The sequence below is a fragment of the Rattus norvegicus genome, chromosome 13, assembly GCF_021556685.1.
Source record: "Rattus norvegicus strain SHRSP/BbbUtx chromosome 13, alternate assembly SHRSP_T2T, whole genome shotgun sequence".
Classification (NCBI taxonomy): Eukaryota; Metazoa; Chordata; class Mammalia; order Rodentia; family Muridae; genus Rattus; species Rattus norvegicus.
The window spans coordinates 80,295,365-80,309,181 of record NC_141546.1 but is presented as its reverse complement, the minus strand read 5'-3'; the positions used below and the strand labels follow the sequence as shown (position 1 = coordinate 80,309,181).

At 39.4% G+C, this 13,817-nt stretch overlaps 1 protein-coding gene across 26 annotated transcripts in view; it reads left to right on the top strand.

The window, feature by feature from the left end:
• The window catches only part of Dcaf6 (DDB1 and CUL4 associated factor 6), a 101,750-nt gene that overhangs the window by 24,509 nt on the left and 63,424 nt on the right, over positions 1 to 13,817 (top strand). For all 26 annotated transcript variants that reach the window (XR_015635125.1, XR_015635124.1, XR_015635123.1 and 23 more), the window contains 5 exon segments: positions 874 to 966; positions 2,432 to 2,617; positions 5,166 to 5,279; positions 7,447 to 7,582; positions 12,467 to 12,681. Coding sequence is in view for 18 of the 26 variants with exons in the window: in NM_001305159.3 (NP_001292088.1) it covers positions 874 to 966; positions 2,432 to 2,617; positions 5,166 to 5,279; positions 7,447 to 7,582; positions 12,467 to 12,681 (744 nt within the window). In the remaining 8 variants the exon portion in view is untranslated.

Sequence of the window (13,817 nt, the reverse complement as noted above, 5' to 3'; positions counted from 1 at the left end):
AAGGATAGCCCAAGATAAATTGTATCAGGTGTGAACTGTAGCACTCTAGCCTCCGTCCATCTCTGAGAGTCTGATCAGTCAATCAGCCTTCGTGGCCTCTTTGCAGGACTTTACGATCTTCAGTTATTTGCTCTTCTCAGTTCCTCTGAACACCCTGAATCTGTAGTTGGCTGATAATATTTTGAAGGCAATTCTGTCATTATTTGAAATATTTCTGCCCTTTCTTACTTTAGTCTTTTGGTGTTTTCCATTAAACATGGATCTTATACCTTTTGTGTTTGTATCACAGTCCTTGGATATTCCAGTGGCTTCCCAACTCCAATACCCCAGACTTTTTCCCTTTGTGGTTTTAATGGTTTCTGTATATCCTAAAGCCATTTCTTCAACTATGTCCAATATGCTGTTAAACCTATCAAAGCCATTCTTCATTTCTGTTCATTTGTTTTTGATCTCTAGCTTTTCTCTACTGTTCGTTTTTAGAATCACCTGTCTGCCTTTGGTCACCTGTTCTTATATACTGTCTACTTTATCAGCCCTTAGCACAGTGTAATTAAAGGTTTCCTGCCTAGGCATTGTTTCCTGCCGAGCTTTCCATTCCTCTCAAGTCAGGACTACCTGGTGTCTTTGGTCATAGTGGTAGTAGTTTGTCTGGAGGATCCAAGAACAGTTGTTGATTTTTGCAGTAGCTTCTTGAACCTTTTAGGATGTAACAGTGATTTCCAGGCCTTTTGTATGTGAATCAAGAACTAAAGTCTGGTTTTAGCCTATAAACTTTCCTTAATAGAGAGTTTTATTAGTGTCCTAAACACAGGTAATTGAACGATGACTACTTCCTTTTATGTTCAATTTGTTTATGCTTTCTTTTTTTTTTAGGTTAATACAATCTGTTGGAATGACACTGGAGAATATATTTTATCTGGCTCTGATGACACTAAACTTGTAATTAGTAATCCGTATAGCAGAAAGGTAAAGTGGTTAAATGTATATAATGTTAAAGAAGCTAGGAAAAGGGGAATTGTAATCGGGGGCATTTTTTTTTTTTTTTTTGGTTCTTTTTTTCAGAGCTGGGGACTGAACCCAGGGCCTTGCGCTTCCTAGGTAAGCGCTCTACCACTGAGCTAAATCCCCAGCCCCAATCGTGGGCATTTTTGTTAGACTGTCATCTTCATTAAACTCAAAGGTGTAATTTAGGCATTGTTCCATGTAGGTATAGTTTCCTTTGGGCTATGTAAGGTTTTTTCTTGTGTGGTTGGTTGGGGTTTTCTGAGACAGGGTTTCACAATGTAGCCCTGGCTGTCCTGGAACTCACTCTGTAGACCAGGCCGCCCTCAGACTCACAGAGATACCCTGCCTCTGCCTCCTGAGTGCTAGGATTAAAGGTGCGCAAAACTATGTCCTGTTGGAAAAAAATTTTTTTTTTTGGTTCTTTTTTTTCGGAGCTGGGGACCGAACCCAGGGCCTTGCGCTTCCTAGGTAAGCGCTCTACCACTGAGCTAAATCCCCAACCCCAGAAAATTTAATATTTAAGTTTTCAGTGTGCTTTAGATAATACAATTTAAATGTTCTTCTCTTTATCCAAATGGACAATAGGCAAATCATATATCAATAGCATTGAGCAAAATAAGACATTGTGGGTTTTTTTTTTTTTTTTTTTTTTTGGTTCTTTTTTTCGGAGCTGGGGACCGAACCCAGAGCCTTGCACTTCCTAGGCAAGCGCTCTACCACTGAGCTAAATCCCCAACCCCTGACATTGTGGGTTTTTTAAAACATAAAGGTGTTTGAGTGACTTCCACTTACTGCTCTATTTGTAGCATATTGGGAATAACTTTTGCTGGCACAGACCTGCAATCCTGACACTTAGGATGTAGAGGCAGAAGGATCCTAACATGGGCTCATATAATAGGGTTTAATTTTTACTATTTGTGAAGCAAAGCACTCTAAATTACAACGTTTTTTTAAAATTATTTTTAAGAGCACTTCAAAGAGTAAATATTCACAACAGAATTAACAGCACACATTATTTAAATTGTATTACTAGTTTTCCGAATTAATTATGGTTTGAATCTCAATAAAACCTTGTATATTATAACATTCTATATGTAACACCTTAGGGACCTTTCAAGTATTTTAAATTTAAATATTTAGAAGAAATATTAGAAATATAAAGGAATTTTTTTTTCTTTTTTCTTTTTTTCGGAGCTGGGGACCGAACCCAGGGCCTTGCGCTTGCTAGGCAAGCGCTCTACCACTGAGCTAAATCCCCAACCCTGGAAATATAAAGGAATTTTATAATTAAAATTTTATAGATGATAATGAAAAAGTAGTATTCTTTTGTTAAGAATGTATTACTGCTTATAATTACATTAAACACGAATGTTTCTCACCAAGAAAATAAATTAATGCTATGAACTGCATTTCTTGTATATTTTAGGTTTTGACAACCATCCGCTCAGGGCACCGAGCAAATATATTTAGTGCAAAGTTTTTGCCGTGCACAGATGACAAGCAGATTGTGTCTTGCTCTGGAGATGGAGTCATATTTTACACCAACATTGAGCAAGATGCAGAAACCAACAGACAGTGCCAATTTACGTGCCATTATGGAACTACTTACGAGGTACAGGGTTGTGGCTGTGCGTGTGAATGCATGCTCCTGTGTAAGTGTGCACATGCGTCTGTATTGGTTTACACACGCATCTACATTCTTAGGTATGGAACCTATTGGCAGATTATATTCATCTAAGCATTTCTGAAAGTTTATCATGGTAGATTTTGTGGATAAAGTTATAAAAAAGTAAGATTCTAGTATTAGTATTGTAAGATAAATTTGCAATTAAACCATGTTTTAATCAGATATAGCCTTTCCACCCTTTTGTATTTATTTTTAAATTAATTTTACATTATCATATAAAGATAATGGGTTTTATTATGGCAGTCACCAGCCTTTAAGCATGCTATTTTTACTTTGTTGCATGGTTTTGTAGTAGGTTTTGTTCTCTGAAATACACTGCCTTACAGAGGTTTATTTCTGTCATCCCTACTGTATAAGTTTATTTTGTGTTCCAGTAACACAATCAATTAAAAAAATTTTTTTGAGACAGGATCCCACTGAAACTTGCTTTGTAGACCAGCCTAGCCCTGAAGTCACAGAAATCCACCTGCCTCTGCCTCCCAAGTGGTGGGATTAAAGGTGTATAACACCACCCCTGGCCTCCCCCAACCCTGTCCCCATCCCTGTCCTATCTAATCCCCTTACCCAGCTATGTTAATTGGCTTTTTGAGTCAGAGTTTCTTGTAGTTCTCAAGATTTTAAGCTTGCTGTGTAGTTGCAGCTGACCTTGAATTCCTGGTCCTCCTGCCTCTGTCTCTTGAGTACTGGGATTATAGGCGAGGCCACAGGCATGAGTTCCTCTCCTGCACCTCACCTCACTGTGCAGCCCTAGCTGGACTAGAGCTTATTATGTATGCCAGGCTGACCTGGAGCTCAAGGTATGACTACCTTTACTTCCCCAATGTTGATATTAGAGGTATGTGCCACCATACCTGGGCAGCTGGAACCTTTTTAAATACCATGATATACTGATTCTAACGAGTGTGTTTAGGGCTGGAGAAATGACTCGGTGCTTAAGAGCCCTGGTTGCTCTTCCAGAGGACCCAGGTTCAACTGCCAGCACCCAGGTGGCAGCTCTCAGTTGTCTGCACCTCCAGTTCCAGGGAATCTGACATCCCCCTACAAACATATACGCAGCCAAAGTACTAATACACATAAAAGCAAACAAGAGTGTGTTTTCCCTTCTTCTCAAATTTTGTTATTGTTTCTGTTTGTTTACTGATTTCCTGGGACTGATTTTATAGATTTTTGTATTGATCTTTGTGTGTAGTCACTAAATCTCTTAAGTCAACAGCCAGCTAGACAGATTTCCTAATTTGCTTTGAACTCTTAGTCTGTGTCAAAGGACATCCCTTACAAATGTATTAATGATTCCTATTGTAATTGCCTGAGTGAAACTTATTTTTCTAAACTAATGAATTAATTAGATAAAGCAATTAAATAAGTTGTATGAATAATACTTTAGGAAAGATGTGCTCCTAAAAATTCGGTTTGTGGGCTGGAGAGATGGCTCAAAGGTTAAGAGCACTGGCCACTTTTCTAGAGGTCCTGAATCCCAGCAACCACTCGGTGGCTCACAGCCATCTTTAATGAGATCTGGTGCCTTTTTCTAGCCTGCAGGCATACATGCAGGCAGACACTGTGTACATAATAAATAAATCTTTAAAAAAATTTTGGATTGTAGATAGTAGTATACAAAGTGAAAAATGACCTTATTTAATGAAGTCATTAAATCCGAGTCAGCAACAAGTTGCAAATACATTTACCAACAAAATTACTTCCTAAGTAATTTAACACTGCTGACTTGGTGAGGGATGCAGTCATCTCATTTCTCACAAATGTGAAATGAATCAAAAATCACAAATTCTGTGCACTATGTATTCCATTCATTTGTGTTAAGTATGCTCTTTATAATTGCCTTTCTATGGTGTATAAGTCTTTACTATTTTGTGTTATTATAAACATTTTCAATAATAGCAAAGAAATATCAATACTTAAGTCTAGACATGTGACTTTAAACAACACAAATGTATTGTCTGAAATTCTGAAAGTCAGGAATCAAACATGAGTCTTGCTGGGCTCAAAGCCAAGTGTTAGTGGGTCTGCAAGCCTCTGCCTTTACCATACCTCCTCTGTAACCTTTATGCGTGCTTTGGATCAGGGTTCCTAATGCCATCTTTTAAGTCAGCAGTCTTCATTCTTTCTCTCTTTGACTTTTTCCATTATCATGTAGTCTTTTCTGAAAGATACAGTCTTGCCTCCTCTTTGATTCTTAAAGATGCTATGATTATTTCAGGACCATATGGATAAGTCGGCATACTCTTTCGACTTCATTATCTTTAATTTAAACATACTTACAAAGTTTAGAAAATTTTTACATAAAATTATATTAATATACTTTCAAAGTAACTAGTTACTTATTCTGTTTGAGAGCACGCATTGGGTAAGTCATAGATAATTACTTATATGGATAGTTTTCCTGGATGTATAAGACTGTGTTTCAGACCCAGCTGTTTAACTGTGCAGTAGTGTCTCGTGCTTTTGTCTATCTTAGATTATGACTGTACCAAACGACCCTTACACCTTCCTGTCCTGTGGTGAAGATGGAACCGTTAGGTGGTTTGACACGCGCATCAAAACCAGTTGCACAAAAGAAGACTGCAAAGATGTAAGAATCCAAACTTTACACAAGTCATATGGAAAAAGTTAGTTACAGTTCAGTTAGGTATCTTTGGTGGTAATTTTGTTATGCTAAAATTTCAATCATAAAACTTTTAATTTAACTGTTAATTAGGTAGATAAACTTCTGTTTCGGTTGTACATTTATGTATATTTATAGGCAGTCGATAGATGGCTCAGTTTCTAAGTGCTTGTGCAAAGTGTAAGGCTCTGAGTTCTAAACTCGAGTGCCCATGTAAAGCTGGGCATGGCAGTGGGCATCTGTAATCCTTTAGGTAGGTGACTGGATCTCCTCAGTCAGTCGCCCTAACTGAGATGATGAGCTTCAGGTTCAGTGAGAGACTCTGTCTCCAGTAATAAGGTATGGAGCCATTGAGGAAGACCTCTGACAAAAACCTCTGGCCTCCCCATCTATACTCACTCCTGTGTGCACGCATGCAAGCATGCATGAACATCGTCTCACACACACACACACACACACACACACACACACACACACACACACACACATGCAAAAGTAAATGTGACCATTTGTCCAGTATTATAAAAACCTGGAGAATTTATCAATACATCTCATTTACTAAGTACACAGTTTGGCTTACCAAAACAGTAGTGGTAAAGGTGGTCACCCTTTACCACTAAAATTTAGTATCTTTCCCTCCATCTTTTATGTTTTTTATTTTTGAATTGTTTTCAAGACAGGGTTTTTCTGTGTAGTCCCAGCTATCCTGAAACTTACTCTGTAGACTAGGCTGTCCTCGAACTCAGAGATCTGCCTGTCTCTGCCTCGGAAGTGCTGGGATTAAAGGCATGGCTACCACTGCTTGGCTCCCTCTATCCTCTAGAAGATTTTATTTTGCTTTGTTTTTAAAGAAATAGCATTCTACCAAATTTAGTCTATGTCTCAAAAATCCGTTTACTTACTATTTTATGAATTATAATATTTAACACTTATAAAAGGCCTGAAAAAGTCTTTTGGCCCTAGATGGCTTCTTTCAAGAGTTCTCTGTTATACAGTATGTAGAGAACAGTAGATCTTTATGGACTCATTGAAGTAGTCAATGAAATAAATTGTTCACTTTATTTTTACTGAAAAGTAGCAGAAACAAAACAAAGCCAAGAATCATTACTAATGTGTCTGAATACTTGCTAACTAACCAGTGAAATGGTTAATGAAAAAAATATGCACTTGAAACAGATGAAGCAGAAAACAAAAAGTAGAAACAAATTTTGAAGACAAATTTTCATCTTTTTATGTAGATAGCACATATAAAGACATATACATATTGAATAGAAAGCTCTGAAATAAGTTTAAAATATTGGGTGATTTAGGGCCAGGGGTTTAGTTCAGTGGTAGCTAGCATGCCACAGGCCCTGTGTTTGAACCTCAGTATTAAGGAAATATGTATATGTATAATATCTTCCTAAACACATTTTTATGTGGATTTTTCCAGAGACTTAAAAGCTATTTTTAATACCATGGAGTATTATTCTCGAGAATAAAAGCCACTAAGAGAGAACCCCTTCTCCTCGAGAGTACGGGACAAATAGACAACCCAAGAAGGAAGCCAAAAGGGACCCTGTGCCAGACTCAGGGCAGTGAACACCATCACTGCTGAGACCTATGAGCATGTCAGTGGAACAGGACCAGGGTGGGACTGGCTCTCGACATGCAAATGAGAAGTCCAAGAGGGTTGAGTAGTGAGAGGCTTCAGGTTTCCTAGTAAATGGTGGTACTAAAACTCATTATTCCAAATGCTCTTAAATTCATCCACATTAGTCCACATTTTAGGAAGGCACAGGTGTGCTTCTCTAAATAGCATTCTCATAATAATGCAAGGGCGAGAAGTAGAATGATTTTCCTGGTAAAGCTCGTCATATGTGTAGTCAGAGTATAAAGAATGTTGTAAATGTATGTAACATGAATAATATTGTGAGCTTCCCTTTTGGCTAAATATGTTAGAAATAAATTCTAACAGAGTCTTTAAAAAATCAATTACAAGAAAACCATTTTGTTGTGTTTTCCTTTTTTGTTTTTGCTGACTGAACTAGAATGTCTGAGGTAGGTTATTTTCTTATAATTAAATGGAAAGTGCTTTACAAGTATTCACTTCTATATAGCTATATGTACCTGGTCTCGTGTCTGTCTTTTGTAGGATATTCTAATCAACTGTAGGCGTGCTGCCACATCTGTGGCTATCTGTCCCCCAGTACCGTATCACCTTGCCGTGGGCTGTTCTGACAGCTCCGTACGGATTTATGATCGGCGAATGCTGGGCACAAGAGCTACAGGTGAGGAAACATTAGGCAAAATGTGAGACTGTTCAATGAAATTGTTATAATATTTTTACGTTTACATAGTTTTTAACTTTCTTGTGTTATTTAAGTAATATAGGTTATTCTAAGAGGAAAATTATTTTACTGATTTTTAAATACTCTGTTGTTGGTAACTGACATAGTGTTTCGTGGCTGTAATCTCAGCGCTCTGTAGCTGGAGGCAGAAAGATGAAAAGTTCAAAGTCACTCCTGTTTGAGGCCAGCATGCACTGCATGAGGGCTGGTCTCAAAAAGGAAAACCAGACAGACTGTTGGGATGACGCCCGCACAGATTATCAGTTCACAGCAGGAGCTAGGGAGGGTTCTGTGGGGAAGAGAATTTGGTTCCCAGCACCGAAGTTAGGCAGCTCACAACTACAGGAGATGGTTCTTAGTTGCCTGCAACTCCAACTCTAGGGGATTTGGTATGTAATCTTCTGATCACCATAAGCACCTACAACCAGGTACACATATACCCTCCCTTATTAAGAATAAAATAAAGTATGGAGAGATGGCTCGGTGAGTCAAAGCACTCCTTGCTCTTGCAGTGCGTTTGGTTCCTAGCACCATATTGTGGGTTACAACTCCAGTTCCAGGGGTGCTGACTCCCAAGGTACCTGGAATGCATATGATATGCACATGTCCCCACCCGTACGCATGCACATGCACTCGAGTGCGCGCACACACACACGCCCAAGCAAACACTTATGCACATAAAATAAATCTGAAAAAAAAACAATTTCTTTCTTTCCCAAGACTGCCATAATATGTTATTAAAGTGAGTCTCTTAAAACAATAGAAATTTGTTTTCTTTCATTTCTAGATTTTAGCTCTCTGATATCAAGATGTCTTAGGGTTAGATCTACTAGAGACTTAGGTAGACTCTGTTCTGAGCCTCCATTTTGTCTTATGATAATTGCTGCCAACTTTTGTCAATCTCACAAGAGCACTTCAGTTTATAAAGCCAGTATTTCTTGAAAGTAATTAGGAGGCATACTGATAAAGGAAAATGGATTTATTTGCCTTTTGGCCATACTGTGGAGAAAAGGGTTCCTACTTTCTCTCTGCCTTTTCTGTATCAGTATTATAATTTAATAGAAAGGCTGAAACAAAAGCTAGGAAGTGTAGGGTGCACAATGTAGGCAGAACTATGTAAAATCTCTTTCAGGAAGTCATATTCTTCTCCAGCTGTCACCAGGGCTTTAGCCTTTCCTGCCTTCAGCATGGCAGTGCTAGGGAAATTCTAATTCTCTAGACCCGTTGTTTTAATCGTCTTAAAGCCACAGAGAGAGGCGCGCGCGCTCGTGCGCGCGCGCGCACACACACACACACACACACACACACACACACACACACAATCGTGCGCGCAAGTCTCTGTTTAGACGATCTCCTTTGCTGTCCCTGCAGTTACAAATCAGACTTAAATTCAGCACTGCAGCATCTAAGCTAAGCAGAGTCAACATGTGCTACATGTTATCTGATGCCCAAGTCCACCTAAAGAGATTGTGCAAGTGTACATGTGCATGTACATTTATACAACAATGAGTAATAAATACATATTCACATTTGTATTAAGAGTAAAGGTGGACCTGGGCGGAAACCACCCATGTCAGTAATAACCAACCTAGATATCAAATGGGAAGGAATACTAGATTAGAGCTTTTCTGTTTTGTTTTTAATAAATTTTAATTCTTTGACAATTTCTCCCATTTATATATTTTGATCATATTTACCCTTCCATTCTTTTGGTTTATCTTTGCATTCCCCCAAAACCCTTCTTTTCCCAACATGTCCTTCCACTTTCATGACAGTGGCCCCTTTAGCCTGTTGAGTTCAATAGAGTTACTCTGGCATCTCACTAGTGCACATCTCCTTCCCTAGCCCCATTAACTACAGGAGCTCTTCAGCCAGAGGCGACGCCTCGAGTGCTGCTCTACCATTAGTTCTAGGTTGTCAGTGGCTGATCCTGTGCAGGTTTCCACAGCTACTTGGATGGATGCAGGAGCAGTGTCACATGCAAAGCAGTGTTTCACACCGTTCCTCCCCATCCTCAGACCTTTACATTCTGAGAGATTTTCTCTTTGAGACTATGATAAGGAATCCTGTCAATTTGAATTTGCACATTTTGGGTGAAACCGTAAGAATATCAAATTATAGGCTTGCTTACTGTTCTCAACAGAAGCAAGATAATCTATATTTTTAGCAGGACAAGACTCTGGGATTCCTAGAATTTAGCACTCCTAGGCCAATTTAACTCTCTGCTATCATACTGAATTGTACTGAAGACCACCAGAGTTATTGAAGTTGGGATCATAAACGAGACATGGTAGTCAGTGCCTGTAATTCCAGAATAGGGAGGCAGAGGTCAGAGAATCATGAGTTCAAAGCCAGTCTCAACTATGCAGCCAAATCACAGGGTTTCACAATGCCAAGGACTAGAGATACAGCTCAGTGGAAGAGTACTGGCCTGGCATGCACATGCCCTTTGTTTCATTCCTACCATCACAATAAATAAAAACAAATTAGAAATAAGCGCGAGGAGTATGTGAGAGGCAGCTGAAGAGTATAGTAAAGAATGCCTCAGAGTAAACTAATTGAATGGACATAAACAATAGTCCTAAAACCTCACTAACAATTTATAAATAAAAGCAAATCCACTATGAGACATACACACAAGAGTGGAAGTTAGACATAGAAAAGAAGAAAGAAGAAGTGGGTGCTGGCACAGCTCCGCTGATTGGAAGGCGAAGTTCTTAGGTACTGCAGGCTCTGGCAGTTTGCTGTGGTGCTGCTGTGTGCTTGTGAGGGGGAGTGTGTGTGTGCGTGCGTGCGTGCCTTGGTCTCTGCAGCCTCCGTGTTCTTGGCCTTTGGGTTGCTGCAGAGCGAGGTGTTAAGTCCTTGGCAGTTCCCTGGGCCCTGTGCTCCACTGCGACCTCAGGTGCTGCTGTTGGGTGTATTAAGGAGAGCAGTGCTTGCCTTGCAGCTTCTGCTGCATTCTTAGTGACTGCCTTTTTGATGGAGGTGCTGGGGACTCCACTGAGGCAACCCGTGCTGAGAATCAAGCCCACATCCTCTGGGCTACCTAGCCATTATCTCTCCAGCCCTCTTGCATTCTTTAGAGAATATATTGTTGAAGATTTTAAGCACTAAGTCTGTTGAATGTACTGAGACTTCTTCCTAATCTAGTAATACTCTGTATGATTGAATCACTAATCTGAGAATATCTAAATTAAAATAACTGTTGCAACTGAGGAAAGCCTAGTAATTTTTTTTATTGGCACTGCAGCTCATGATATATGTACATATATCCCACGATCTTGGTGGTGGTTAACAGCCATTTGCAATTCCAATTCTAAGGGATCCAGTGCTCTCTTTCTCCTGGCCTTTGTGGGCAGTGCTCAGTGGACAGGGTTCATACTTGTGGCTAAAATACCCATAAACATAAAAATAAATTTTTAAAAAATCTCAAATTTTTATAAATGGTAAGAAAGGTCTCTGCCATAGGGAATGAGTTTCTACATTGCATGATGTTTTCATCTTCGGCCTAGCTTTGTGTTGAGTTGTATATATTATACCTCAAGCCTATTAATATTTTGAGCTATGTGTGAAGGGAGAGAAGTGATTTTAATATCCTGGCACCTATACATTATATTAATGAGGTTATTTTAAGGGGTTATGGTAATACATTTGTTCAAAAAATAGGTAATGGTTTCTAAAATCAGTGATTACATAGGTAAGTAGCCAGTAGGCAATCAAAATTTATTACCCTGTTCTGCCAAGTGTCAAGTTTCCTGTTACAGAAATGGTCGTAATTTGAATGAGAAGTTTGAAGATGATTTAGTGCAGAAATCAGGTATTAATAATGATATTTCAGCAAATCATGTAATCTGGGATTTTGAATTATATAAAGATTTTTTTCTTTGTTTAAATATGCTCTCTGTGTGTGTCCGCTTGACACACCTGGGAGGAGGGAATCTCCAATGATAATTATCTCAGTCAGATTGGCCTATTAGTATCTGTACTGGCTGGTTTTGTCTGTCAACTTGACACAAGCTGGATTTATCACAGAGAAAGGAGCCTCCCTTGGGGAAATACATCCATAAGACCCAGCTGTGAGGCATTTTCTCAAATGGTGTTCAAGGTGGGAGGACCCAGCCCATTGTGTGTGGTGCCGTTTCTGGGCTAGTGGTTTTGGGTTCTATAAGAAAGCAAGCTGAATAAGCCAGGGGAAGCAAGCCAGTAAGAAACATCCCTCCATGGCCTCTGCATGAGCTCCTGCTTCCTGACCTGCCTGAGTTCCAGTCCTGACTTCCTTTGGTGATGAACAGCAATGTGGAAGTGTAAGCTAAATAAACCCTTTCCTCCCCAACCTGCTTCTTGGTCAGGATGTTTGTGCAGGAAAGAAACCCTGACTAACACAGTATCCCTGTATGACATTTTCTTAATTGCTAATTGATGTAGGCCTTTGTGGGCTTGGGCTGTGTAAGGAAGGTAGCTGAGCAAGCCAGGGGTCAAAGGCAGTGAGCAGCTTTCCTCCGCAGCCCCTACTGTGCTCCTGTTTGAGTTCCTGCTCTGACTTCCCTCAGTGGTGGGTTGGGGTTGAGAGTATAAGCAAATTAAACCTTTCCGTCTCAAGTTGCTTTTGGTGTTTGTCATAGCAGTAGAACTGGAGCATGTATTATCTTTATACAGTTCTCTTTTCTTTGTTGTAAGTTCTTGACTATTTAAAAGGAAACCTTGAGGATACAGAGTGATTATTTGGATTTATATCGCTACATTATTACACATATCTCATAATTCAGTAAAAGGGTTTTTAATGTGTATAACAGTATTAATTTTGAATAAATTCCTGTTATTTAGGGAATTATGCAGGTCGAGGAACTACTGGAATGGTTGCTCGCTTTATCCCTTCTCATCTTAGTAATAAATCATGCAGAGTGACATCGCTGTGTTACAGTGAAGACGGTCAAGAGATTCTTGTCAGTTACTCTTCCGATTACATCTATCTTTTTGACCCCAAAGATGATACAGCACGAGAACTTAAAACTCCTTCTGCAGAGGAGAGGCGGGAAGAGGTAAGTTTACTCAAAACTAGATTCTTTCTTCGTGGTGAGAGGCCTGTAGTTCCCAAGAGAAGGCAGGATAGATGATCAGTTTAAGATGCTCTTGCTAAGTTTGAGGTCCTGAGCTAAAGAGGAGAGAGAGAGGGAGGGAGGGAGGGAGGGAGGGAGGGAGGGAGGGAGGGAGGGAGAGAGAGAGAGAGAGAGAGAGAGAGAGAGAGAAATAGAAAGTTAAAAATGTTCAAATAACTAAATAAATGCATTGATTTTCAGAGTTTCTGACTTAGGGAACATAGACTAGGCTAATAAACAGGGCTGTAGAAATGAAATGATCTAAGGTTTAAAAGATACATAATAGACAACATTTAACTTTGTAGATGCTTGGAGAAAAGTCAGTTAAGACAGTAGAACATGTGATGATAAATGTCTAGAATATTCAGTGCGTTGCTATACCGAGTGCCACTCTTATTGTTGACTGTTCATATGTAGGTAGGCAGCAGTTCCGTCATCTCCCACTTGTGCCTCTTTTTTCACGTTACTAGCATGTGACAATAGCCATAGGTTCATTCTATAATATATATATGAGAAAGTGGGAAAAAGTTTAAGAAGGTATTTATATAAAAGTGGGTGAAAGAATTGAATTACTCTGACCAAAGTATAAAAGTAGGAAGGTAGAAATAGTACACTTTCCACAGTGTACAGCCGTGGGAACTTGTTTAGTTTGTTACAGTTTTCCTAACGTGCCAGCCATGCTGACTGCTAAAAATGTTTATAGACATACTTTTAATTGTTATCGTATATGTCTAGTTGTTTTGTTTGTATGTTTGTCTCTGTATCATGTATGTGCTTATTGTATGCCAGAGGCCAGAAAAGCATATCTCACCCTCTGCTGGCCTCAAACTCAGAGATCTGCCTGCCTCTGCCTCCTGATTAAAGGCATGTGCCACCACTGCCCAGCAAATTAATTACTAGTTAGTACTGGTTTGGTATTAGCTAAATGTCTGCTAATGGGCTTATTATGTTGTTTGACTTGTGGTACTGGGGATTCGACCCAGAGTCTCACATGACAGGCGAGCGCTGTTAGACAACTGTCTCAACATTTTGTACATTTAAAGGAAGAGCAGTAGCAAATGTGTGATTCTTTTTTTTTT